The 27107-nt window shown below is 32.0% G+C and overlaps 2 protein-coding genes across 5 annotated transcripts in view; one reads left to right on the top strand and one right to left on the bottom strand.

The window, feature by feature from the left end:
* Positions 1-27107, bottom strand: part of LOC128240424 (uncharacterized) — a 54282-nt gene that overhangs the window by 13428 nt on the left and 13747 nt on the right. For 2 of the 4 annotated variants that reach the window (XM_052957063.1, XM_052957065.1), the window contains exons 1-5: positions 17330-17411; positions 16409-16524; positions 13180-13558; positions 3062-3095; positions 757-2477 (exon numbers count right to left, since the gene is read on the bottom strand). In XM_052957063.1, the coding sequence (XP_052813023.1) occupies positions 757-2477; positions 3062-3095; positions 13180-13558; positions 16409-16460 (2186 nt within the window). In that variant the 5' untranslated portion in view covers positions 16461-16524; positions 17330-17411. Of the gene's footprint in view, positions 1-756; positions 2478-3061; positions 3096-13179; positions 13559-16408; positions 16525-17329; positions 17412-27107 lie in introns of those variants that run through there. The other 2 variants (XM_052957064.1, XM_052957066.1) reach the window with 2 other exon arrangements.
* LOC128240425 (uncharacterized) lies at positions 17425-25645 on the top strand. The gene is made up of 4 exons (XM_052957067.1): positions 17425-17550; positions 21023-21124; positions 23857-24201; positions 24446-25645. The coding sequence occupies exons 2-4, from the start codon at positions 21026-21028 to the stop codon at positions 25130-25132; spliced, it is 1131 nt and encodes a 376-aa protein (XP_052813027.1). The 5' UTR covers positions 17425-17550; positions 21023-21025; the 3' UTR covers positions 25133-25645.

Genomic DNA, 27107 nt, shown 5'->3' with positions numbered 1-27107 from the left:
AAAGTACTCTATTACTCAGTTTTACGTCAATCGCTTAACACCAGTTATGCCATTTCTAGCCTTTGCAATATATAGCTGCATTCAGAAATGATTGTCATGTATGTTAATTGATGTGTGATACTTTTTAATAGACGAGCCTTTATAGAAAATATTATCTAACATTTTCGATTATGATATTTTGTTTAAATCAAATTCATGTAATGTATTATGCATTTTAATACATTACGATAATTGGTTCAGATTCAACATAAGCCTTTTTGTAATTGGTTTGCCAATCCTACAGCAAAGCAAATATATGTTTCAAAAGTTAATCAACAAGACGTTTTTCTGGATTTAAAGCATTGCTTGGAAAAAAAATACACTATTTTAAAAGTCGGATTCCTTACGTATTTTTATAACATGAATTATATAAGTGGAGTTTTTTTTATATTAAATAGAAAAAATGATAGGACTAGCCCAGTTGCTAATATACTTCAAGCTGTATAATCTAGTTCAATGACCTTAAATCTTAAGTCAGACAAACCAACTGAAACAAAATATTCTACAACTGTTTTGCCATATGAAGCGGTATAAGGAATACAATTGGATTAGTATTGTTTAAAAACTGTTAGCAACAGCCTTGTTTTAACAATAAGTGGGACAAAGTACTTCATTTTTTTTAAAAAGACGTTCAAATGAAAGCAAGACAATCAGATGGTCACAGGCTGATTTATCTTACGAAAACATAAGTAGAATCTTTGTCTTAGCAATGTTTACCTTGAATCGATGATCAGTTTTCCCTCTCGTTCCATTCGCGTAACAATGTCACACGGCTTTGTTTGAGTTCGATGACACCTGTCGTTAATTGAGTCAGATATGCCTTTTGTAAGAATATCAACAACGCTTTGAAACTGTTTAAATGTTGTATCCATGCTCTTTGTAACATCCATTATACTTTCCAACGTTGAGCGTTTTATAACTGATAAACATTGTTCAAGAATCTTATTCTCGTCGTATGTTAATTGCTCAAATGATTCCAAAAGCCATTTCAAATGTTTGAAAATGTCATATAATAATTCATCATCGTTTTGGCATTCTTCTTCAAGCTCGCAAATATTGGTTATTATAAGTTGTGTGGTTGTTTCTTCCGGAATTGAAACAAGAATATCTTGAAAGGGCACCTTTAAATCTTTAAAACTGTGGCAAATATGACAAAAATTATCACGCACAAGTTTTGATTTAGAACTTGCCATAGCCAGCAAAAGTTCTTTTTTCCTACCAGAAGCAACAAATACGAATTCACTGTCAAGAATACGTAGTATATGTTCAAACATCTTGGACGAACATTTGACACGATGTATTTGAAGATACTTAAGCAACAGTTCCTCAATACGACCTCTCATTTCATCATTGACACATCCTGGAATGGTTTTCAATGTCCAAATAAAATCCACAAATGAGTCAAGATCATCTTCCGGACTTCTTTCCGAAATATATTTCTTTACGTAGTCAAAAACATGCGGCAAAAGCGTTTCTATCCTGTTGGTAAAATTACCTTCGAAATTACCTTCCGTTTTTCTAGTAATATGAACTAGAACATTAAATGCGTTCTCTTGCGGCAAGTTTTTAAAGAGTTCCTCAAAAATGCTCCAAATTTGGTCAATTCCTTTAAGGACGTCTTGAAATATAGTGTTGCATAATATATTCAGTTCTTTTTGATCACTATAAAGAATAACACGGTCTGATGGATTCTTTTTCAAATAATTCTCAACAACATCAATCTTATGCTTCTTTCCCAAACAACTTTCCCAAACGCAGTTCAGATATGCGGCCATAGAAAATGTACTTCCAATCGCTATTTTAAATACTTCCTGACTGATAGTCAGCATATTTGTTTGACACCTATCTGGGAAGTCACTAATTGACATATCCAGTAATATCGCTATCAATGCCGCAGCCTGTTCCGAACTAAAAACAGTTTCCATGATATGATACTGATTTTTAAATACCCTTTCAATAACAAGGAAAAGGTTCAGCCCCGGAATCATATTTTTGCTGGCAAACGAAATTCTTTCAATAACAGCTTTAACAGCTATTACCCTGTCACGTTCTGAATTGAGATAATACCTATTTAAGCGATCTACTTGCGCGCACACTTGATTCGGATCATATTCCTTACTCGAAATCAAATCGAATAATTGCCCAGAAGTGTCTTTAAAACAATCCCTATGGACAACCGATGATTCCACTTTTAATTTATAATCCACATGAATTATTTCAGGATTATTATTTGATAGTTTTGATGCTTTGTGCAGTTCGTAATGGTATATTTTTCCATTGACCTCGTCGATTTCAGACTGTGTAAATGCAAAGGTAATGTTACACATTGGTTTTCCATGCAGTTGGCCATTGATTAGATCGGTTAAGGAACCTCTGATAAATAAACTGTCGGTAGCAACATCCGATGGGTGGTCGAAAACAAAAGATACGTCCTTAAGCTTAAACATATTTAAAAACGCATTGTAATAATTACTTTAGAATTATACGATACGATACAGTAGAAAACAAAACACATACAAAACAAAACACATACAATACAATACCATATAATACAATTCAATATAATACAATACAAATACAATATAATACATTACAATACAATACAATACAATTCAATATAATACAGTACAATATAATATAATACAATACAATATAATACAATACAATATAATAAGATACTAAACAATATGCTTAGTACCACTTGACTATTTATACAATGTTTCTAATACATTAGTACATTCTAGTACATTAGTATGATAGTATATTTTAGCACTTAACGTTTGGTGCAAATGAAATTCCAGAAAAGGAAAACTCAAATTATCTAACTAAAATCCTTTCTTCTACACAATTTGCATATGGATGACAATGCAAGGAAGCTTCAGAAAATTGCAGCAGTTAAAGTTGACACGTAAAAATGCCAATAGGTATGAATAATAGTTTATCAAAAGCAGTTTGTGCTGAGTTTTGCTATAATTTAACTACTACTTGTAATGCTTAGTAACAAAATGTAAGGCATATTTACCTCAGTGATTTCCTTTGACTTCGCAATTGGAAAACTACAAACAGTAAAAGGTTATCAATTAATAAAATTTCTATTCAAAACCTAATTAAATCGACATCAAATAAAACTATAGCTAAGGCGAAAAATCTTGACTGCCTATGATTAATGGTATATGACAAATAAAGAAGAACAAATTACCACTATGTTCTAGGGGCATTCCGAAAGGAAAACATATAAGCCATCGTAATTACGAAAGAATAAGCTTCTGTAAAATAACCTTTATTGACGTAGACAATGTGGAAGTATTCAAACAAATCTTCTGTCTAATATAAAATACTAAGGGTGAGCTATTTGCATGAAATTGTTCTCTTTGAAACTTTCAAACGATAACGCCTTGCAATGATATTGAGCCTGCCATTGCCGTATGATTTGGGATCTTGCTTCGTCATAGTTACGTCGGCATTCTTTATGACAAGTTTCTGCAATTATGCCTCTTCCGGATTGGTCTTAGGAAAACGTTCTTGCTTAACGAAGCATGTCGTATGAACAATAAGCGTAACAGTGGGAGATCGGTTGGGACCAATTGGCCATCGCGTTTATATGGAAAAAGCCTGTTTCCAGAAAAGGTAAAACTAGAACGCTGCAATGTGACGTTTTTGATATGGACAATCAGAAATTATAGCCTAGAACTTTCTTGTATGAGTTAGAAAAAGGAAACAGTGTAGCGTAACAGCCACAGAACTCTCTAGAACTTTCTAGAACTCTAATTCATTGAACCAACAATTGTTTTAATGTTATTTCTTTATTTAAAATGTTCTTATTTAATATCATAATATAGTTCTAGGTACAATATAACGTTCTCTATGTCATGACCCAAACCTAACCGACATGTGAGTCCATCATAATTTCCGGACTGAACCCGGACACACGACTCGCCAAAACACAAATGAATGAGTATAAATACTCTGAATATATGTCAATACTGTCATAAAGACAATTCACCATAGTATATATTTTGACAGACACATTAACTAACATACGCTTATTAAAGCTTTTATAGTTACTAAACGACATATTCCGTATAAAAATAGCAATTCTTTATACAAATGTTTACGCTGAACTGTCTTATTGTTTTGAATTGTCAAATTCCATTAGACAACCTTTTCTCCCTACTCAGATAAGTAGATCCCATAATTTAACAATGCTAGAAATTCTTATCTTGCCCACGGGCGAAGATAAAATGCCGGTATGGAACTCCTTTTTTATGGTCGCCGCATAGTAATTACCTCCCTTGTTGAAAACTGTCGTCTGTATTCACATGGAAACCTTGTCTTATGGCAATATTTAGAACGCTAATTAATTATTTCTCGCTTCAAATGTTACCATAAAACAGTTATCACGCACCTTTCACGAAATAAAGCTTCACTCTCCTTAGAACTATTTGGCTATTAACATAATGTATATCACTGTGCGCATATCCATGACAACTACGAATAATCGCATATCCATACGCAATTATTTTCACTAAGCACAAAAGAGTTCCAGCAAAAAAATACATTTTTACTTAATTTTGTTTAACTGGGGTGGGAGAAAAAGCATCTACCATAGACCATTAAATGTTACATTAGATATATTGTTAAATCAATGCTAAATTAATGGAATAAACTAATCTTTATACTTTAAAAGAGACTCTGTTGCTGTAACCAATTAAACTCAACGTTTTAGTCACGTTACGCGACAACAGCCTAAAGTAATTGGGCGAAAACCGTTTTTCTATTTTAGTGTACAGTGAACTTGACCTGACTCCAACCCCCGCGAAACCAAACCCAAGCTAGCTCTTCACATAAGCTACGTACACATCGCCTTTCAATTCTAGGTTAAACTATCTTGCGGAAACCAATGTTTTCGCCACTTTTCTAATTTAGTAACAGTGACCTTGACCCTACTCCCCTCCATTTCAAACCCAATATAGTGCTTAACAAAGACTATCTACACAACAATTTCCATTACTATCCACCAATTCTTACTTTAGTTATTGGGTGAAAACCTTGTTTTTGTAACTGTGACCTTGACCTGGACCCCCTCCTCCCGTCAAAAGCAATTTCAACTATATTCACATAAGTTACCTAAACACCAACTTTCATTTCTATCCAACAGTGTTAGCTTTAGTTATTTGTCGGAATCACATGGTTCCGTTTTTCTCATTGACCTCACATCCCCCTTAAGCATTCCCAAGCTATCTTTTCACAAAAGCTTCCTACACACCAACTTTCGTAACTATCCATCAATTCTTTCTTACAATTATTGGGCGGAAACGATTTTTCTATTTTTAGTTACAGCGACCTTGACCATGCCCAAGCCCCCCTTTAATGCAAGCCAAAGCTCGCGCTTCACATTAACTACCTACATAACAACAATACAATATATCGATGCTTGCTTAAGTTTTGTGCGGAAACCAATGCTTGACAAACATGAGCGCCCGCCCACGCAACGACATTCCCAGTCTAGTAACCTGATTTTCTTTAAAAACCTGTTTTACAAATGGAACGATACATTTTTAAGAACGTTTTTGTTCGCTATAATTTCTCCATAATCGCGAATGAATTGTAAAGCAATTAAAATCATGCTTATAGCTTGAGTTATTAATGTGAGGTTGTGAGCTTATGAACTGGTTGCAAATCTCAATGTTGTATTCACTTATACTGCCAAGTTGATTTAACTCAACCATTTACTGAAAACTATATTTTGGTATTTGTCGAATGTGTTGTCGTCTGTTTTTTTTTATTCCGTTTGCTGTCAGGCCAACAGAAACTTTAAATTCAATTTGAACCTGGATTTAACTGTTGCCTGCTTCTCTAGACTTTCAAATGTACTAAAAATATATGTATTAATATAAATTAATTTTCATACAGCATTTGCTACGTAGAATACATTTGGTTTCGGCAGTGTAAAGGGATAGCATGTTTTTCCTTCAATATATGAAGTATTTAAAAACATTTCCTCAGTTTAGGAAAACAATAAGTAGATTTGAGAATACTCCGAAGAGAATAACGTAAGAACAAAAACTACCAATACGCATTTAAAGTGGTAATATTATTTCAAAAAAGCATCGCATGTAAATGCGAATATACAGACAGATATTCATCCAATGTACACATGCATATACTGTCAAAGTTCGGATGCTAAGTCCGGATATTTTCGGACCGGGTTATTTACCATGGGATGTTCAGCAAATCCATTTCAAATTCAAATCTTGCAGCAAATTACCACATCAGTACATAAATATCACATAGCAAAATAATAAATCTAGCATGTGAGTTAATTTTATGTACCAATATTATAATAGTAAACTGACATAGAAATCCATAATTATGTATCGGATATTTTCATTTACCCCCAACGCCGCCATTTTATGTATGCGTTCACAGGGCATCTGTACTTCATGCTGCTTTATTTTTATTTTAAAGAGTATTCCGTGGTTACAACAATTAATCTCATTTATTGTGAACTATTAAGTTCATTACAAATTGAAATGGACTTATTCAAAATAGTTTCCCGTGTTGTTTTATTTGAATGTTTCGCAGTTAAACTCCCGGCATCAGTCAATGTCATCGACACATGTGTTCAACTATTTCATTGTTTTTCATTGTTTTAATCTACTATCAACACAAATATGAATAAACATGTACTTAAGAATAAACACAAGCTTTACATTGACTCAAGTATTTCCAAACCATTCTGTGATATAAAATCCATAAACACGACCGACCGAACTTGAGATTAAATTGTGAAATTAAGTCACCGGTGTCAACATAAAAAATTTACTTTCGATTTCACCACTCACACTAAGTGCACTGTTATTTGATATATAACCATATAATGTTACAAAATGTTTTTCTTACACATAATTTATAGAAATTTGTGTCTACTAATTCGATGGCAGCCGCTGACACTTTTATGATTTATCTATAAACAACAATATTTTCATGACCTAAATTGGCGGGAAAAAACAACAATCACGTGACGGTAATTGTTTGTGTCGGCTGTTACATTTGCCAATGCTTATTGCTATTGTTATTTTAACAACTCCTGCATATTTTAATAAATTATTTCATACAAAGAATGATATGACTGCTATCCTTTAAATCTAGTCGTAAAAGAACCATAGTTCATTCAAAAATGTCATGAGTTTTTACTTTAATCGTAGACTGTTTTACATATCCGCAAGTCATCTGGGGGCCCATTGTATACACTTAAGATAACTTATCCGCATGCAATCTTTTGGTAACTTAACACATGACGGTTATAATTAAATTGGTGAACAATGCCTATTTGATGAATGATGACCAATTATTCAATATACATTTCGACTGACTAAAACTTACAAACGAATTAACTGGTTTAATACAATTGGCTGCTGTCATCTGCAGAATGTAATACAGTGCAGTAGATTTTATTTTTAACAAACCAATTAAGGTACATCTTACAGGCTCCAGGGTTACACATAAGCATGTGGGACAACTTCACCTCAAACAAAACACCTCCTGGTTATTTTTGCAAGGTGCCCCCCCCCCCCTTCCCCCCAATCACTAGGTGGCAAAATACCTTTAAGTTTTACAATTGGGGGAAAAGGACCAACGCGTTGAATAAACACCCCTAAACACAAACACCTCTATTGACACATATAAAAGTATTCCGTATGATTCTGACGTACAATAGTGTCATTTATACAGAAAAAATAAAACATTTATAAAAAAAAAAATGTAAAATCAAAAATTGTAATTGGTAATTACCATTCTTATGAATTTATTTATTATACATGATTTTTTTTACAACTTATTAATAAATTTTAACACAGAAAAAAAACTACCTTATGTGTGGATTTACATGTTTATTTGAAAAAATAAATAAATAAAGGAAATAATCACACTCTTTGTTACCAAAATAATGTGTGTGTTATTTTAAATAAAAAAGGCAAAACGTGTTGCATCTCATGAGAGCTTTTCCTCAACATTTACAATATGAACCAAAATTATGCTTCTGCATATATGCACAAGAATTCGGAGAATTGACAAGTTAAATCATTGTTTGAATGGCAGGTAACTTAAAGCAGAGATGAGATTTAACATTCTGCCATTATTGTTAAAGATGGATCGTTTTATGTTTTCAAAGTTGCAGTGATTTTTACAAAACTTTACATTGTATTTTTACATATGTACAAACAGTATGGTGTTAAAACATGAGTATACTGACATGTCAATATGTTCTTTATTTTGATGGCCATAGTTTGCTTACTGCATATATATCTCTCTCTGTTTTAATGTTATCATAAGATGAAAGAATCTCAAAATGTATTAGAATATACATGTACAGCCCTACAACGAAATTTAGTTAGAACAGCCATCCAAGAACTAAAACTTTTTGATTTGTTAAGGCAGAGCATGTACTTTCGAAGCAGTCAATAAAATAACACTTATATGTTAAATAATAGGAAAGCTTATATGATATATTTAGAACTATACCAATAGGTTCAATATAAATTTCCTATTCGCCTCTCTCCAAGGGAACCTGTGGTCTATTCCCAGCCTATGCGTGTATGAATTTGGTGAGTGTACACCAAGTTGGACAAGTGGGTTTCCTTTCCGGGTTTTCCGGTTTCCCCCACTAAACAAGAACACACTCTCTCGTATCATTGTTCCAATGAGAGTTGCAAAAACTTGTTTCACAATTGCTGTGAAAATAAATAAGTTTAAACTAATGCTCCCTTTATGAATTCATACAGTTACAAAATTAACTACTTACAGTGGTACCAGGGCGGATTGCATAAAATCTTTTTTTAAGCAATTCTAGTCTGAGATGTTGCATTTTGAGCGTATAAAATTACTTTTTATCTTATTTCTCCTATATTGAAGAAGTAAATTTGAACGATGTGAGGGGCGCTACCTGGTGCGACCCCCCCCCCCCCCGAACCCCTCTTGTGCCGCCAGTGGGTACAATGGGCAACTTGTTTTAAGCATAGGTTATATCCTTTCCATCTGAAGTAACTGCTTGTTTTTGTTTAATTAGTACATGTACATTAGAAGATTTTTTTGACTTCTTTTTCACTATTTTAGAGCTCATTTTATTATATACTATATATACTTTTGATACTGTCCTTCACCAATTCTTAAGTACTGCTACTAAGGAAGACTAGTTCAGTCCCCGGTTGGAAATAATAAATATAAACATTTTTTCCTTTAAGAAACATGATTGTTCATGTACTTATAAAATTTAATGTATACTGTACAAAAGCATAGTTTTCATTCATTTTCTCATGTTGTGTTTATGTAGTCTCAAATGAATACAACTTTAGAGTCGCATCTTATTGGTATACTGTACTTTTTAAAAAAAAACATAGTTGATATGTTTCAATAGCATCCTTTTAAAATTGAAATGAAATGACTGAAAGATACATAATTGTGGAATGTTTATTTATCAATCATGCTCCCATTCAGTATAATTGTGATATCAAATTCATACTGGACTATTGTTTTGTGATCCTTTAAACAGAGTATCAGGTCTGTGCCATTAGTTTATTGTTTACTGTTCTTCAATCTATAGCTAAGTATCCCTAAAATAACTAAATATGAAAGTTTTATTTGCTGAAAATTATTTATTATGACATTAAAAAAGATAAAACAGATAAATATTCATAAAATAATGGTAATGTAGTCAATTAAAACAAATCAATGATAATAAGACGTCGTAGAATGGGAAAAGGTAAATGAAATAACAAAACTATGTTTCATTCACTGTATTAGTACATGTATAGATGCATAGTTATCATACAGTATTACTAGACGTATTATTTATAGTTATCCTTCTTATCTGATAAATTTGTTTGTTGTATATAATTTATGTAAATTTTTGTTCAATATGTTTCTTTGTATTATGTTCTGATTATAATGTGTCATGTCTCTTCATATCGGAGGAAATAAAGAATCTCTCTCCCTCTCTCTCTCTCTCTCTCTCTCTCTCTCTCTCTCTCTCTCTCTCTCTCTTTATCTCTCTCTCTCTCCCTCTCTTTATCTCTCTCTCTCTCTCTCTCTCTCTCTCTCTCTCTCTCTCTCTCTCTCTCTACTATAAATAGTATCATTTTATTGTAGAAATTCGTTCTTGCAATAATGATTATCGTCCCCGCCTGTGAGATTATCGCGGCACGTCAGGGCGATTATGGCATAATTGCATGACGAAGACGAAAACGTGCACACTGACGGCATTTTCACGAAAATAAAAATGGCCGCCGTAACGTACGAAATACCGGTGGTTACCAATTACCGGTGTAATCCGAAAAATCCGAATATCCAGTTCAGGAAGAGCACTTCCGGTATTCTTTGTTTACAATATCTCTTGGTATATGTCAATATGAAACTTTCGATAAAAGTGTAGTTCCTAAGGGTAAAAACACATTTGTTATATCAAAATTCATTGGAAACATTATTTCTGAACTTTTTCAATTCATATATATTACAATCAATGAATAAACTTTGAATAATTCACAAACAAATTTTGACAGTCGGCATCCATCTTGTTGATACGTCATCATTGAGCATGTGCTTTTGGGGCCACTCGACTAAACTTCTGACTTTTTAATGTTGAATAAAGATGCCAATATTGAATTCCAGAAATGGTGGAGGGATCCTTTGGTAAGGGTAAATTAACATTGTTTTGGTAAAAATGGGCAAATATTAGCAGAATTATTTTTTTGTGTGTGTTTTAGGGCAATGTTTTGTTTAATGTGCACTTTATTTCTGCAAGGTAAACTATAATTCTAGACCCAGACCTGCCAACATTGCTGACATAATAACTTTAGCTTACTAACTGGGAGTTTAATGCAGTAGCTACGTTTCCCATGATTCCACCGGTATTTGGTAACTGAAAAATCCAAGATGGCGGCCACGGTCGGTAAACAAAAGGCAACTAGAAATCAATAATTGTGTTCTCTGGTATACAAAACTTATTGTTACTGATGGCAAAATGATTTTTCTTAAATATGAGTGAAATTTAAAGAAGCTTGCGTGTAACCTGGCCAAAATTCCATTGGATAGTTTCTTAATACACCGGTAATCGGTACATCCAGGACACTTGTTAGGCAAACATTATCAACAGCTTTAAAGGGGTTAAAATGGAACTATCGGTGCAATAAAAATGAAATTAGTTTTACCAATAATGCCACATTCCGTGTTTCAGTAACGAGTACTACCTTAAACCGTACCGGATGTTTACATTCGATAAAGGTCATATAGCAGTGAGACAAGGAAATGTTTTGTTGAAACGTTTAGTTTTACATTATTAACTGAGAAATGTTAATTATTCCTCATCTATTGAAATGAACACCACAATCAGCCGATGTAAAACAGGAAATATTTGAAGAATGGAAAAATTGCAGGCTTATTCTGAAAACACGTACGAAAAGGTGTGCTATTTTGATTTCCAGTCACTCGTTTTTTTTCGCAGCTAATTCCATTCAAAACCATTTTGTTATATCACATTTTAAGGCTATCAGACTACATGCTTATTATAGTTATTACATATCTTTCATTATTCAACAAAATCATGTTTTTAAATCCATATGAAATCATTGACAAATGACAAAACATATGTATTATACAGAATAATACATGGTTGACCATGGCTTTTGGTTGATAATTGCCCCAGCCCTCGGGCAATTATTCCTTCCACTGGGGCAATTATCAACCAAAAGCCATGGTCAACCATGTATTATTCTATAAATAACATATGTTTTCATTTAATTGCGTTCAATATCAATGTGAATCTTCATTAAACCCAAAAATACTTCAATTGATGGATTTTATTGATGAATACAAATGTGTTTTTATAAAAAAAAAACAATAGCATTTGTTAAATAAAAGTATACTTTTTAGACAAGAATGTGTCTCCATGGTTATTGTGGAATCAATTTCAATTACTGACAGCTTAAGTAAAACTTTAACATTTCAACATCACTGTCTGAAAGTTTGAATGCTGTAATCAATTGTATTCTTTTAAAGTCAATGGGTGATATATTTAACATTCACTCAAAACAACTCGGCAGTGAGCACAGAACTACACTTAAAACATTGCAGCATGGTAAGGATTAAGATGAAAAAGTGATCAATGAAATGTTGCAACGCAGTTGTGTTGAAACTTGGAATTTTCATATTGTATTTGCGAATCAGTCGCTATATCTCTACTGCTGTGAATAGCGAATATTGTACAACACCGCTATTCCGAACACCGATAAACCGAATTAATCGGTCTTTCGAACTTTTTTTCGGTCCCGATTTTTTTCCTTGTATACATTAATGTTTAAACCGCTTGCAGACGACCCAAGCTCCTCGCTTTGTTGTGTTTTCACACCTACGCTGACATCGGCGTGACAGACCAATTAACGTTATAATAAGGTGCAATTATCGCGGTTTAAGGAATGCCTTGAGTTAATTGGCGCGTGTATGGAGCAAACAACGGTGTCGAATACATAGAGTGATTAATGTTGAGTGATATTATTTGTATATAACGGATGTTTTTTTTCCGGTAAAATCGTCATTCGAAATGTCTGCCACAACAACACCGATTGATGCTTTATTCACTCGACCCACTGCCGATTATATTAATATTTGTGTAAATAAAATAATAATAAAATATATGTTTCGGAATTTTATTAAACATCGCTTTACATAGAGTAAAATGCAGCCATTTGAAATTTCACGACACAAATATTTTGTGACGCCGGTAGAGTAGAATTCGGATGCGCCGGATTTCGGAGACAATCGTTGGTGGAACTTGGGATTATTTCTCTCAAAGTTTATTTGGACAAATCGTTATTTCGAAGTATTTAGCTGGGTCCCGTCAACTTCGAAATAGCGGTGTTCTACCTTTTTGTGACTGACCAAAGTTTTTAAAAACAATATCCGATGCAATATTTCATTCACATAATGATTTTACAAACTAAAATTGGTTAAATTAATATCAAGTGAATGCTTAAAATTGATGAATATATGTGTATATTGAATATCTGCTAACCTGTCTCTGTCATAAATAGCATTACTACGTCAAAGCTTAAATAGGTCATATTACATGGTGATTGCACACACACTTACCTTGGTGTCTGGGGGCTCTGTTTCGTTTTGAGATGGAATTTAAAGTCGATTGCTGACTCCTTTCTTAAACCACATTGTTCACTTATACGGTGTTCCCTAAAATATGCGTTCAAACACGTCGTGACGCAATTCCGTGAGGCATTTTTCTTCTGTAGTAGTTCCTTGAACTTTTCGTATCCACTAACGTTAACCCCAATCCAGTTCTTGTCAGATGGCAAAAATACGTGAGTGAAAGTAAGATGTTTCGAATCAGGATAGCCAGAATGCAGGTGATCAATAAAGTTTCCTAGCTCTCGTTTGAACACGCGGAGCAAATGCCTCCTAATGGTCTCAATCGCCTTCTCCTTGGAAACGGTAAAAACAATTTTTCCAATTCGACCTGAAATTTTTTTTTGTTTATTTAAAACGTTCTTTATATCTGTTTTGTTTTATTCCTGAATTAACCAGAGCTACATCGGTTGAGCAGTGGATACACACAACACAACACTGCAATTACTTGGTACACAAACGCACAATAATATATAATTTTAAGCTTGTTAGTTCCCCATTTTGATTATACGTATAGAGACTTCCAGTCTTGCAAAAAAATACCTTAACATATGGTATGATATGGAATATTGTAAATGATCATGATTTTAGGAAATATATAAATTGACAAACTGCATTCCACAAACTATTATAGATGAAATTAAACTTGACACACCAGCTAATGTCACTCCAAAATCACTAAAACAGATATTACTGGTAAGAAAAGTTAAGCCAATTAAATCAAATAGAAGATAGTGTATACAACACCTTTGATACAAATGTAATATATATTTAACACACTTAAGTACTGTTCTGAAGTAAAGTGACGTCCATTTTAACTGTCCAGTCGATTCACTGGGTGTAGCAATGCCGGCACCCTTTTATCATACAATGTTAGTTACGCGCATATATATATAAAGATAAGAAATACACAAAAAATCCTTACTGTCATACAAATAGTTGGACTGTCTTGAAATTTAATTAGGTAACTCAGGATATCAATAATCAATTAATGTTTCATTAACTAGGATAAAATCGTTTAATCTCAATGTTATTCGTTCTTTTTTCATTTCGATCGTGCGAGCATTGCAATTTGACTTGTCGAGTTTAAGTAAAAGCTAAAGAATGTCAAAATTCTATAAGAAACATTTTTATATAAGCTTTCATTAAATGAAACATGAGACAGATTTTTTGAGGATAAAAATACGGGAAATATATAACATAACTATTTTCTACGTAATGAAAACATTCCATTGGTGTGATGCGATGAAAAAAGGGGCGGTACTTCGCTGTTCAATTCATTGGCGAGTAACGAGTATTTCCCCTTCGTATGTAAAAATTAAGCCCTGGAAATTGCGATTTTGAGCGGGGCATTCCAAATCTTATGAATTCCCCCGATATAAATTCAATCCTTATATTTACATGTCACACGCTACTTGTAATATAATTTTTCTTAAAAAGTTTTCGGTTTACATATCGCATGAATATTCCTGGTATGAGTTTAAATCCTTAAAACTATGTTATGCATTGTTAAGCAATAAAGCAAAGAACTTCGCACTCACAAGAGTTTTAACAATGATTCTAAAGTTAACATAAACATTTTCATGATTTACATAATAATAATAATAATACTAATAATAATAATAATACTAATAATAATAATAATAATAATAATAATAATAATAATAATGATAATAATAATAATAATGATAATAATAATGATAATAATAATAATAATAATAATAATAATAATAATAATAATAATAATAATAATAATTATAATAATAATAATAATAAACAATAATAATAATAAATGTGTACTATGCTGTAAGTTGAAAATCACATACTAACAAAATTATGATATGATGATGCGTGTTTATCTGAGATTTATTTATTGGACTCAAGTGTGTTTTTGCAGATTCGGATTTCACAAAGTGCTAGCCGGTCGAAATCTAAATTGTTCAAAACGCAGTACTTATAATCATTTTATTACAAAAACGCATGGTTTAAAGTGGGAATAATTTCAATTCCACTGCCTCCTTATTTGTAATCAATGTGAAAGTAGATGGATTGCTAATCAAATGGCGTAATGCGCCAATGGAGGGTCTTTCCGTAGGACGAGCAGCCTCGTTCTGGGATAGACCTCTACTAAGTATAACTGTGGAAAAACTTAACTAACTCAGGAACTAGTGAAATAATAAATAGCACCTTATGTGGATTTTGACTCATTGTTAATCAATAGAGGACATATATCTACACTATAGTATACAGTTTCATTTCAAGGCAAGAACATTATATCGAAAACGTGGATATATATTATAAAGAACATACATGTAACTACATTATTGTAGCACGTGTCATCTTTTTATAGTACCCGACGATATGTCCCTTAATGACATATGACGCGTGTATGGTGTATTGTCATCACAATCACACCTCTGGTATTATGGGACAATCGCTTTAAAAAACACGACAAACGAACTTTATTCACAGCAACAGAGTGGTACACAAAATATTTATCATTCTATATATTCAATAACAACAAAAAAATATTCGAATACCGATTTTGGCATTCGAATACCAAACGTTTGATCGAATATTCGTTTGCATCCCTAGACTTTAAACACGTTTAAGACATATGATTTCCCAATCAATACCATTTAAATGACGAATTTTCTTTGATTTATGACGTCAATTCACCAACAAGCAATGGTACGTGTAATGACGGGAGGTCATCAGACTGGAATACGGCCGATTTTACGGAATTGTAAAAACTGACTGCTTTATTTTGGGTAATGTTTTACGTATGAAGTAGTGATGGTAATAAAATAATGTTTAATATTTCAAAATTTGCCTTGTCAAAAACTGCCCTTATTAAATATCAGCTCATATAAGCACGTTATACAAAATTAATCGGTATATTTAGTTAATGCGTTAGCCAGGTAATTGCATTGTTTATGAATGAAATATTGGTTGTTTGTTTTTATAACATGATTCGAACTTGCAAATAAACTAAAATAATTTTCATACACTAGTTGTGTTAACATGAAACACATCTTGATTTTACCATTTCAAACACTACTCTTATCCATTGAATAATCTTGTATTAACTATAATGAATTGAATACAATAGTTCAAATTACAACTTTTTAAGTTAATTAACTTTTATACATAAAACTAAACTGAAATATTTGTAACATACCGTTCTTTGGCTCTGACCCGTATGATGCTGTGCTATCTACGTTCGTCTCCATTTTGGGGGACCCTGACGACGCCGTTTCGGGTGACAAAATGATATGCTCACAGCTTTTATTTCATCTTTAACAAACGTAAAACAATTGTATGAGAAATTGTGATATTGATACTTATGTTTTCAAAAATACTTTGTAAGGAGCAAATTTGAATACTCACGGACAAAGATTTTGTTTCAATAAATACTATTTCAAGTAGGTAGTCACATACAATCATAGAGCAATACTAAATATCATTATATATAAGGTAGATTGAGGCGTTCAAACTTGCGTTACATTCTTATTCATGTCTGGTTGTCCGTTTTAAATGACGGGCAACATTTCTTTAATTTTACGTCTGTTTTTTGTTCGGTGAAATACACACACACATTTATAAAATCAACACAAACAGACTGCTCAGTATATTACAAAACTAGTAAATATGTAGACGCACCATTGTCTTAATAAACAGCGTATGTTGTTATTTTTATAACAGCACTAGCATAGTAACAAAAAGTATATCAATAAATTTCATATTGTCCGTTTCTGACGATTTTCCCAATATCCCTCTACATTGACCCACGGGTATGTTCTATTTCTTAGTCCATTATGAGTTAGATTGCCTAAAATTAGAAAAATAGATTGCCTAAAATATTAAACTTGTTGTTATTTGGTTTTCAATAATAAGAATAGAATTTTAATTATGCATAAAAGCGATCATTACGCACATAGCATGACACTTTATAATTAGTGTAATGAGGATTTATTGCTTGTTGTTTAAAAAGAACAATATGTACATAATCGAAAAGCGGCTTTCCATTTGGAACTTGTGCAGATAAATCAACATAAATAAATCAGTAGGGGTAGAGTTTTCTAAATATAAATGCAAATACCTTAACGTTTAAATCCATGTTCATTCACCACTATAAAGATTAATCATGAATAAACTTATCCTCGCATTCGTCTCTGCAAAATGAATTCAGACAGGCGAATATCCAATCACGTGCTGTGTGACGTAAACATCACCTGACAGCATATCAAATGACAATGAAATAATGTTTGTATTTGCGGTTTAAGACGTGAATCAGTTTGTTTGGTATATTACGGATATTCGGTAAGTTTTTTTGTTAGGATTTTTTTTCCATCTGTGTGTTTGTTTTATGAAAATATTTCATCTTAATGATTGTATGGCTGTTTTAAACAATTGAAAAATCCTTACATTGAGTAATTTCGGCACCCAGCCATACTTGTTTTATTACCAAAAGGGATAGTTATACTTTTCAAAAATACCTAATTGACCAGATCCCAAAACACTGAATTTACAAGTGCCTTCTTCCATCTTGGGATCGTTTTATGTTGTAGACAGTCATAAAAATGCGCCGTTGTTTACTTTAAAATCACACAAGGTTACATATTTGAAGTCATGATTGTGTAAGGGGTCATCTTTATCTTAGCGTATAACATAATAACAGATGTTTCCGAATCCTGCTATCATTTGTTTTAATTTGACATATGTAAAGTAACAGAATAACAGATGTTTCCGAATTCTGCTATCATTTGTTTTAATTTGACTTATGTAAAGTAACAGAATAACAGATGATTCCGATTCCTGCTATCATTTGTTTTAATTTGACTAATGTAAAGTAACAGAATAACAGATGTTTCCGAATTCTGCTACCATTTGTTTTAATTTGACTTATGTAAAGTAACAGAATAACAGATGTTTCTGAATTCTGCTATCATTTGTTTTAATTTGACTTATGTAAAGTAACAGAATAACAGATGTTTCTGAATTCTGCTATCATTTGTTTTTAATTTGACATATATGTAAAGTAACAGAATAACAGATGTTTCTGAATTCTGCTATCATTTGTTTTAATTTGACATATGTAAAGTAACAGAATAACAGATGTTTCCGAATTCTGCTATCATTTGTTTTCATTTGACATATGTAAAGTAACAGAATAACAGATGTTTCCGAATTCTGCTATCATTTGTTTTCATTTGACTTATGCAAATAAACAGAATAACAGATGTTTCTGAATTCTGCTATCATTTGTTTTAATTTGACATATGTAAAGTAACAGAATAACAGATGTTTCCGAATTCTGCTATCATTTGTTTTTAATTTGACATATGTAAAGTAACAGAATAACAGGTGTTTCCGAATTCTGCTACCATTTGTTTTTAATTTGACATATGTAAAGTAACAGAATAGCAGATGTTTCTGAATTCTGCTACCATTTGTTTTAATTTGACATATGTAAAGTAACAGAATAACAGATGTTTCCGAATTCTGCTATCATTTGTTTTTAATTTGACATATGTAAAGTAACAGAATAACAGATGTTTCTGAATTCTGCTATCATTTGTTTTCATTTGACTTATGTAAAGTAACAGAATAACAGATGTTTCCGAATTCTGCTATCATTTGTTTTTAATTTGACATATGTAAAGTAACAGAATAACAGATGTTTCCGAATTCTGCTATCATTTGTTTTGATTTGACATATGTAAAGTAATAGAATAACAGATGTTTCCGAATTCTGCTATCATTTGTTTTAATTTGACATATGTAAAGTAACAGAATAACAGATGTTTCCGATTTCTGCTATCATTTGTTTTAATTTGACATATGTAAAGTAACAGAATAACAGATGTTTCCGAATTCTGCTACCATTAGTTTTAATTTGACATATGTAAAGTAACAGAATAACAGATGTTTCTGAATTCTGCTACCATTTGTTTTAATTTGACTTATGTAAAGTAACAGAATAACAGATGTTTCTGAATTCTGCTATCATTTGTTTTAATTTGACATATGTAAAGTAACAGAATAACAGATGTTTCTGAATTCTGCTACCATTTGTTTTAATTTGACATATGTAAAGTAATAGAATAACAGATGTTTCCGATTTCTGCTATCATTTGTTTTAATTTGACTTATGTAAAGTAACAGAATAACAGATGTTTCTGAATTCTGCTACCATTTGTTTTCATTTGACTTATGTAAAGTAACAGAATAACAGATGTTTCCGATTTCTGCTATCATTTGTTTTAATTTGACATATGTAAAGTAACAGAATAACAGATGTTTCTGAATTCTGCTACCATTTGTTTTAATTTGACTTATGTAAAGTAACAGAATAACAGATGTTTCTGAATTCTGCTATCATTTGTTTTTAATTTGACATATATGTAAAGTAACAGAATAACAGATGTTTCTGAATTCTGCTATCATTTGTTTTAATTTGACATATGTAAAGTAACAGAATAACAGATGTTTCCGAATTCTGCTATCATTTGTTTTTCATTTGACATATGTAAAGTAACAGAATAACAGATGTTTCCGAATTCTGCTATCATTTGTTTTCATTTGACATATGTAAAGTAACAGAATAACAGATGTTTCCGAATTCTGCTACCATTTGTTTTAATTTGACATATGTAAAGTAACAGAATAACAGATGTTTCTGAATTCTGCTATCATTTGTTTTAATTTGACATATGTAAAGTAACAGAATAACAGATGTTGTCGAATTCTGCTATCATTTGTTTTTAATTTGACATATGTAAAGTAACAGAATAACAGATGTTTCTGAATTCTGCTACCATTTGTTTTAATTTGACATATGTAAAGTAACAGAATAACAGATGTTTCCGAATTCTGCTATCATTTGTTTTAATTTGACTTATGTAAAGTAACAGAATAACAGATGTTTCCGAATTCTGCTATCATTTGTTTTTAATTTGACATATGTAAAGTAACAGAATAACAGATGTTTCCGAATTCTGCTATCATTTGTTTTAATTTGACATATGTAAAGTAATAGAATAACAGATGTTTCCGATTTCTGCTATCATTTGTTTTAATTTGACATATGTAAAGTAATAGAATAACAGATGTTTCCGATTTCTGCTATCATTTGTTTTAATTTGACATATGTAAAGTAACAGAATAACAGATGTTTCCGAATTCTGCTACCATTTGTTTTAATTTGACATATGTAAAGTAACAGAATAACAGATGTTTCTGAATTCTGCTATCATTTGTTTTAATTTGACTTATGTAAAGTAACAGAATAACAGATGTTTCTGAATTCTGCTATCATTTGTTTTAATTTGACATATGTAAAGTAACAGAATAACAGATGTTTCTGAATTCTGCTACCATTTGTTTTAATTTGACATATGTAAAGTAATAGAATAACAGATGTTTCCGATTTCTGCTATCATTTGTTTTAATTTGACTTATGTAAAGTAACAGAATAACAGATGTTTCCGAATTCTGCTACCATTTGTTTTCATTTGACATATGTAAAGTAACAGAATAACAGATGTTTCTGAATTCTGCTATCATTTGTTTTAATTTGACTTATGTAAAGTAACAGAATAACAGATGTTTCTGAATTCTGCTACCATTTGTTTTAATTTGACTTATGTAAAGTAACAGAATAACAGATGTTTCCGATTTCTGCTACCATTTGTTTTAATTTGACTTATGTAAAGTAACAGAATAACAGATGTTTCCGATTCCTGCTCATTATCTTGATCCAAAAATAACTGCCATTTTTTGTGCATTGCAGGACATGGAGTGCACAAAATGTAGATTGACAAAACCCATAAATGAGTTTCCATCGCAAACAGTGCTTGATGCATGTAAACACCCGGCGTTTTCATGTTTACGGGTAAGAATTTAATTCATTCAAAACATAAAAGTATATTAGAATGTGTTAATTTTCGAACGTTTTTACGTTCAACCCTTAAAGTCTGATGAATTAAAAATATCACAGGACGCGGAATATCTACTATTCCAGTTTTGGATAAAATTATCATTTAGTCTTTGCTTAAAGATGTTCTATTACTCCCAAATAAAATTTACCACAATTAATATAATTGTTTAAATATACCAGGAATGATGAAAAATGTCAAAAACAATGAAGGATACCGAGTTTAATTTTAAAGAAATGTGCAGAAAACACGGTATTTCTACGTTATGAGACGATTATAGATCACTGCAAATCTTTAAGCATTCACCAATCATTTAATAGTTTTGGAGTTTTCAGCTATTAAATTCAAAGTTACTCTCTTGTTTTTAGTAGTTAATATTTTCCATAAATGCATTATTTAGTAAGAAGTTATTAATTTAACTTTTGAAGATTTATCACCCAAAATATATGTTTGTTATAAATGTGTATGTATGGATTTTGAATAAGAGTGTCACTTTAACATAAGCAAGAAATATTTTTATCCTACATCTAGAAAAAGCCACACCTCATAAAACCAAGTGAACTTAACAAATCTCGTAAAAATGAGCACCAACTGTTTTATTGGGATATCTATCACAATCATTCATTATGACATATTTTCGTATTAAACTCATTTCCTTGCGTACGTAACAGCTTAACCCAATATTTAACAATATTGTGATATCTTATCGCTTGGTAATTAATACGCCCAAGCTTACCAAAAATAAAATCATTTTTTGAACATCTGTTAACTCCCAGTAATATTTTACAATATTGCATATGTACTCGTTCTATAGTATTTCCTTTAAATCTCCAGACTTCACTGCCATAATTTAATATTGGGGGAATTAGTTTATCAAATATTTCTAACTTATGTCTAACAATAATCTCAGTAAATTTATACAGGTATTTATTCATTGTAAAAAATGCCTTTAATGCTTGGCCTGCAATAGTATTTTGTGCTTCTGAGAAAAATCAACCAGATGTAAAAACTCCTCCAAGGTAACAAAACTTATTAACAATATAAATTTTGTTACCATTATAGTAGAAAGTACATTCTTGCATACCAGACGTGTTTTTCCGGTCATGTGACCAGTGCTGGGAAAACCCATCTTACATGGGGTATGTAAGATGAGTCACGCGCAACAACGTGCCACTTCTTATTTCATATATTGATGATTTATGAAAAATATATTATGCCATTCCAATTAAGCTCAATCAGTTATATATGTCTGCAAGAATTTCAATTAAAATTGAAAATAAATAATCGTAAAAAACGCTATTTTAGTTATTTAAAATTACTGCGCTCTATGACGTCAGTAAACAACGTCGCACGCGCTTTTTGGTGTAATTGTACAAAATTTCCTTTTCAACGTCATTTTTTCCACAAATTGATAAATATAGATATGCAAGAAAAAATATCAATCATGTTTTTGCCGGTCCGGATCGAAATAGCCGACCCTCGGGCACGCTGCGTGGCGGGTAACTCGGCAAGCCTCGTTACCGGCTTACGCACGTACCCTCGGGTCGGATTTTTCTATCCGTTTCACAGAAAAGAGGCTCTATATCATTTAAAAACATAGAGAAAAAAATGTGATAAACTTTCGTTCTGTCTCACGCTTAGTAAACAATCATATGCTTCACTCAATTGGTTACAATATTTTACTCTTGACTTAACCGAAGGGTATATAGACTTAATAATGTTTAATATTTTTCCACGTAATCCCAATTTGATAAGTTTAGACCATAAATTATCCCTGACAACATTATCATAGGCTTTGGTAAAATCGACAAACGCGCAATATAATTGTTTCCCTTGACTGATGACGTGCGTTAATAAGCCGTGTGGCACACAAATATTATCAATCGTACTCATGGTCGATCTGTAACCAGCCTGTGCTTCAACATATACATTTTAATTTTCAGCCCACTCGGACAGTCTAATGTTCAAAATTCGAGTAAATTTTTTTCCAAGTGTGCTAAGTAATGTTATACCTCTATAATTATTTTCTTCATTTAAACTACCTTCCTTACGCAGTGGTACTACAAAGCCTTCAGACCAGAAGGCTGAAAAGTAACCGTGCATTCCCCCAAAAGATATAATTATTAAAAAGGGTATGTAAATATGGTAAAAGTTTGTCTTTACCATGTATGAAAATGTCATTAAAGTACACATCCGGTCCACCACTTTTATTGTTGCTTAATTCTTTTATAGCTTTAGCAATAACTTCTATTCTGATAGGCACATTTAACTTTTCGAACATAATATCAAATTCATTTCTTTCATACCGTTCAATGAAATAAACATCATCATCATCAGCTGTAAAAACACCTTGCTATTTAGATTATTTACATTTTTTAAAATATTGTTCAAATGCATTTATTGTAATATTAACTTTCTACACACCAGCATATTTTTAAGCACATTCCAATAGGTCTTAGCATTTTTGATCATGCTTGCACAAGCTTTTTTGCTCAAACTTAACATAATTCACCCTTTGTTTTCTTAAATATGTTATTATTGAGTACCCATTTTATTACCAAACATTCTTCTAAGCCTCTGTTAAAGTATACAGACAAGTGTCAGTGTCAGTATACGGAGATCAAGTTATGTTTCTTAGTTAATAAGTATGATTAATTAATATATTGATATTTATATTTGTTTTTCTCAGTGCATCGTGAAATCGGTAGAAGATGATTCAAAGTGTCCCGAGTGTCCTCTTCAAGTCCTTAAAGACAACGAGCGTGTAGCTTTCTTCAAATCCCAGCTACATTATTTGTTTAAAGAGTACACAGTTAATAGCGACGATGGGACCATCATTGATTGTATCGATCAGGACCATGCCATAGCAGAAGGCCAAGAATATCAGCTTTACATTGTCTTATTTGATGGGCAGAAACACAAGATATCTTGTGACAAGGAGTCGACGGTGCTGAGCCTCAAGTCAAAAATCAAGGCCGTCACTAAAAAAGATGAATGTATTCAAAGACTATTTTTTCGAGATAAAGAGATGCCCGTTAGTATGTTTTTTCCATAAAACAAATGAAAGTTTTGGTATTTTCGTACCGTTGAAACTCTTCACTCTAGTAATATATGAAAGAGTTTAATTTTATTGTAAGCTGTTTTTCCTAAACCTGAATTGTTGTGTATTTGTTATTTATACTTTAATAACATTGCTATATCGCGTCGATTAAATTGTATTGTACTATAAATATACGTGTTTTTTTAGACTATTAACATGATCTTTTTGTTTCTTTCAGAATTACTCCAGCTTGTCCATTCCTTCCAAATTAACCGATTTCAATATTCCAAGTGGATCTTCGCTAAAGTTAGTTATTGTGTTACAAACAATTAAGGAAGATGAAATACCATCTATCGTTTTTGAACTCTCGTGGGAGGTTCCGGAAACACAAGTGCAAACGTTCTTTTCTCGGATAAAACTGTCTCAACCGAAAACTGTTTACAGTAAAGAGGACTGCGTAGACTGCACTTGCTTTATATTCAGTGGACACGAACATTTAGACATTTGTGACTACAAAAGAAAAAACACATTCGAAGGAATACGTCATTCCGGTGACATCTTTAATGAAACAGGAACAGCAGGCAGTCAGAAGATGGTAGTCGATTTAAAAACGTTATCCTTAGAGACGACTCACCTTTTTTTTACGATAAGTTCTTATAATTCAGAAGCTTTGAAGAAGTATAAGAAAATAACTCTCTCTGTGTATGAACAATCAAGCCCGGAAGTAAAATTGTGCGAGTTGAAATTAAATAAAGTTAAAGACTCGCAGGCTGTTATAGTTTGTCGAGCAACAAGGAATCCAAAGAGTGGAAGTTGGCAAGTATGCGAGATGCAGGTCCCCTCAAAGGGAACTGCGTTGGAGGCTTATGGCGAACTTATTAAAACTCTTGTGGGTGTGTTGCCAGAGCTTAAGACTGTAGAATAGGCGAACAATGTTATGTGTTTGAAAGAAAAACAATTTGTTCGAAGAGGGAAGAAGAACGTCATTTATGACTTGTAGTTTAATATGTTTTGTTCTTGTTTTCTGTTGCGTCTCTATCGTTGATTGTTTTGGCTAAGAAGTGTACATATTTAAACGCTGCTGGACGTGTCCTTATCAGTTTATTCTTGACTCTATTACATTTCCGATTGATGTTTTTTTTGTGTGAACTTGGATGACAATCGGACCATATCCCTGTTAGAACGCGTTTACTCATCAAAATATAGTTTATCTACTTTTAGTAAGTACAAGATGCTGCAAGGCGCACATGTTTACCACAGCAATTATAAAAACCTTTAGAACCCTTGACACAATTGCCAAAGGGTTTTATGAATAAGCGGGAATAACTATTTTGTTTAAATTGTAATGTTTTCAATATAACCATTCAAATTGAAAAAAAATGTTCTTGTTGATAATAATTTTGCTACATTAAAAACAATGAACAAATTAATCAGCGTGAGTGTTATATACATCACATTGTTATTGACGAAGCTACTCACATCTTATCGGTTTAACTTAACATAAATATATCATGTAATACTAAGGTAAATGCCCTTAGATGCGAACATTAAACTATAAGCGAAAAAGGATAGTGGATCTTCCCTGGATTTTATTCAAGCAAAGCATTCAAATGGAACAAGAAAGATATACGGTAATGGTGAAGTGTTTGCAAAAAGGACGGAATGATTGCATGTCAATTACCCTTTATTGATGAAAGATAAGCTTTGAATATTAAAATATAGGATTAAAACAACTACTGAATAACTAATATTTGGCTGCCTAATCTATGGATAATGTTCTAAATTTTAGCACTGCCTTTGACATGAAAGCACAATTAGAATGCAATCTTTGCATTATTCAGTGGTCTGTTTGCCCTAATAAGGTCCAAGCTATAAAGTATGGACCTTGAAATTTGCTGATGTGCTCTTTTCATAGCATTTGTCCCAATTGCACAAGTTCGAGTTGCCTAATCAGATTATGTCATTGCAACTGCTCAGCTATTCATGACCAAACGATTGTTTTTAAGTCACAACAACTATTGTCTAGGTGTCTATTAAGGTTAACTTAATCTTGATACAAGAATAAAGAAGTCAGACAGACATTATAATTTTACACTAGTAGTTAAGTGTACATGCGTACTATTTAGTACGCACTGCATTTTCAACGATGATAGAAAGCAGTATTTAGTATTTTAATAAGTTTAAATACGAGTGGATTGCATTTTTCATTATCTCCACAGAAGTATTTTAACATAAGGTTTATGAAAAATCTACAAAACAAATGTTTTAATAAAAAATCAATAAAATATACTAGCATTAATTTTATAAAATGTATCAAATGAATAGATATATGCATTTTAAAATGCTCATTCTGAATCACGTTTTCAGACATGACCATACTAAATGTACATTTCAAGATGCAAGATTTTGCCGAAATTCAATTTCATCTTCATCATCATTGGTGTGTGCTTTCTCTTGAAATTCACCAGCTTTCTGTTCGTGTTTGCATTATTTTTTATGGAATTCACCTTGTTTGAAATATGTGATCGTATGCAACCCACGGGAAGATTCCAGGGTTATTGCATTATTAATAGGAATGTACTTTACTTGTAATTTAAATCCGTTTTGAAAATGGCTCTTGCAATTTCAAAATTATTTAAGGAGATAATAATTGCAATATTAAATTACAAATCTTCTTGATCATAAACACAAGATACGCAAGCAAGGCGGATTAAACAACTTATTCAATGAACAAAGTCTTCAGATAATTTAACTATATAAAGGTTATGAATATTTTATTGCAAGGCGTTCTCAAATGATATTGAGTAACATTAAGTTTTAACAAATACATTTTCTATCACGACATTTGAGATCTATTGAACATAATACTCCCAAAATGAACTTTTAAGGCAGGTGTTTGG

The sequence above is a fragment of the Mya arenaria genome, chromosome 7 (genome assembly GCF_026914265.1).
Source record: "Mya arenaria isolate MELC-2E11 chromosome 7, ASM2691426v1".
NCBI lineage: Eukaryota > Metazoa > Mollusca > Bivalvia > Myida > Myidae > Mya > Mya arenaria.
This window is presented reverse-complemented; position numbering and strand designations above follow the sequence as displayed.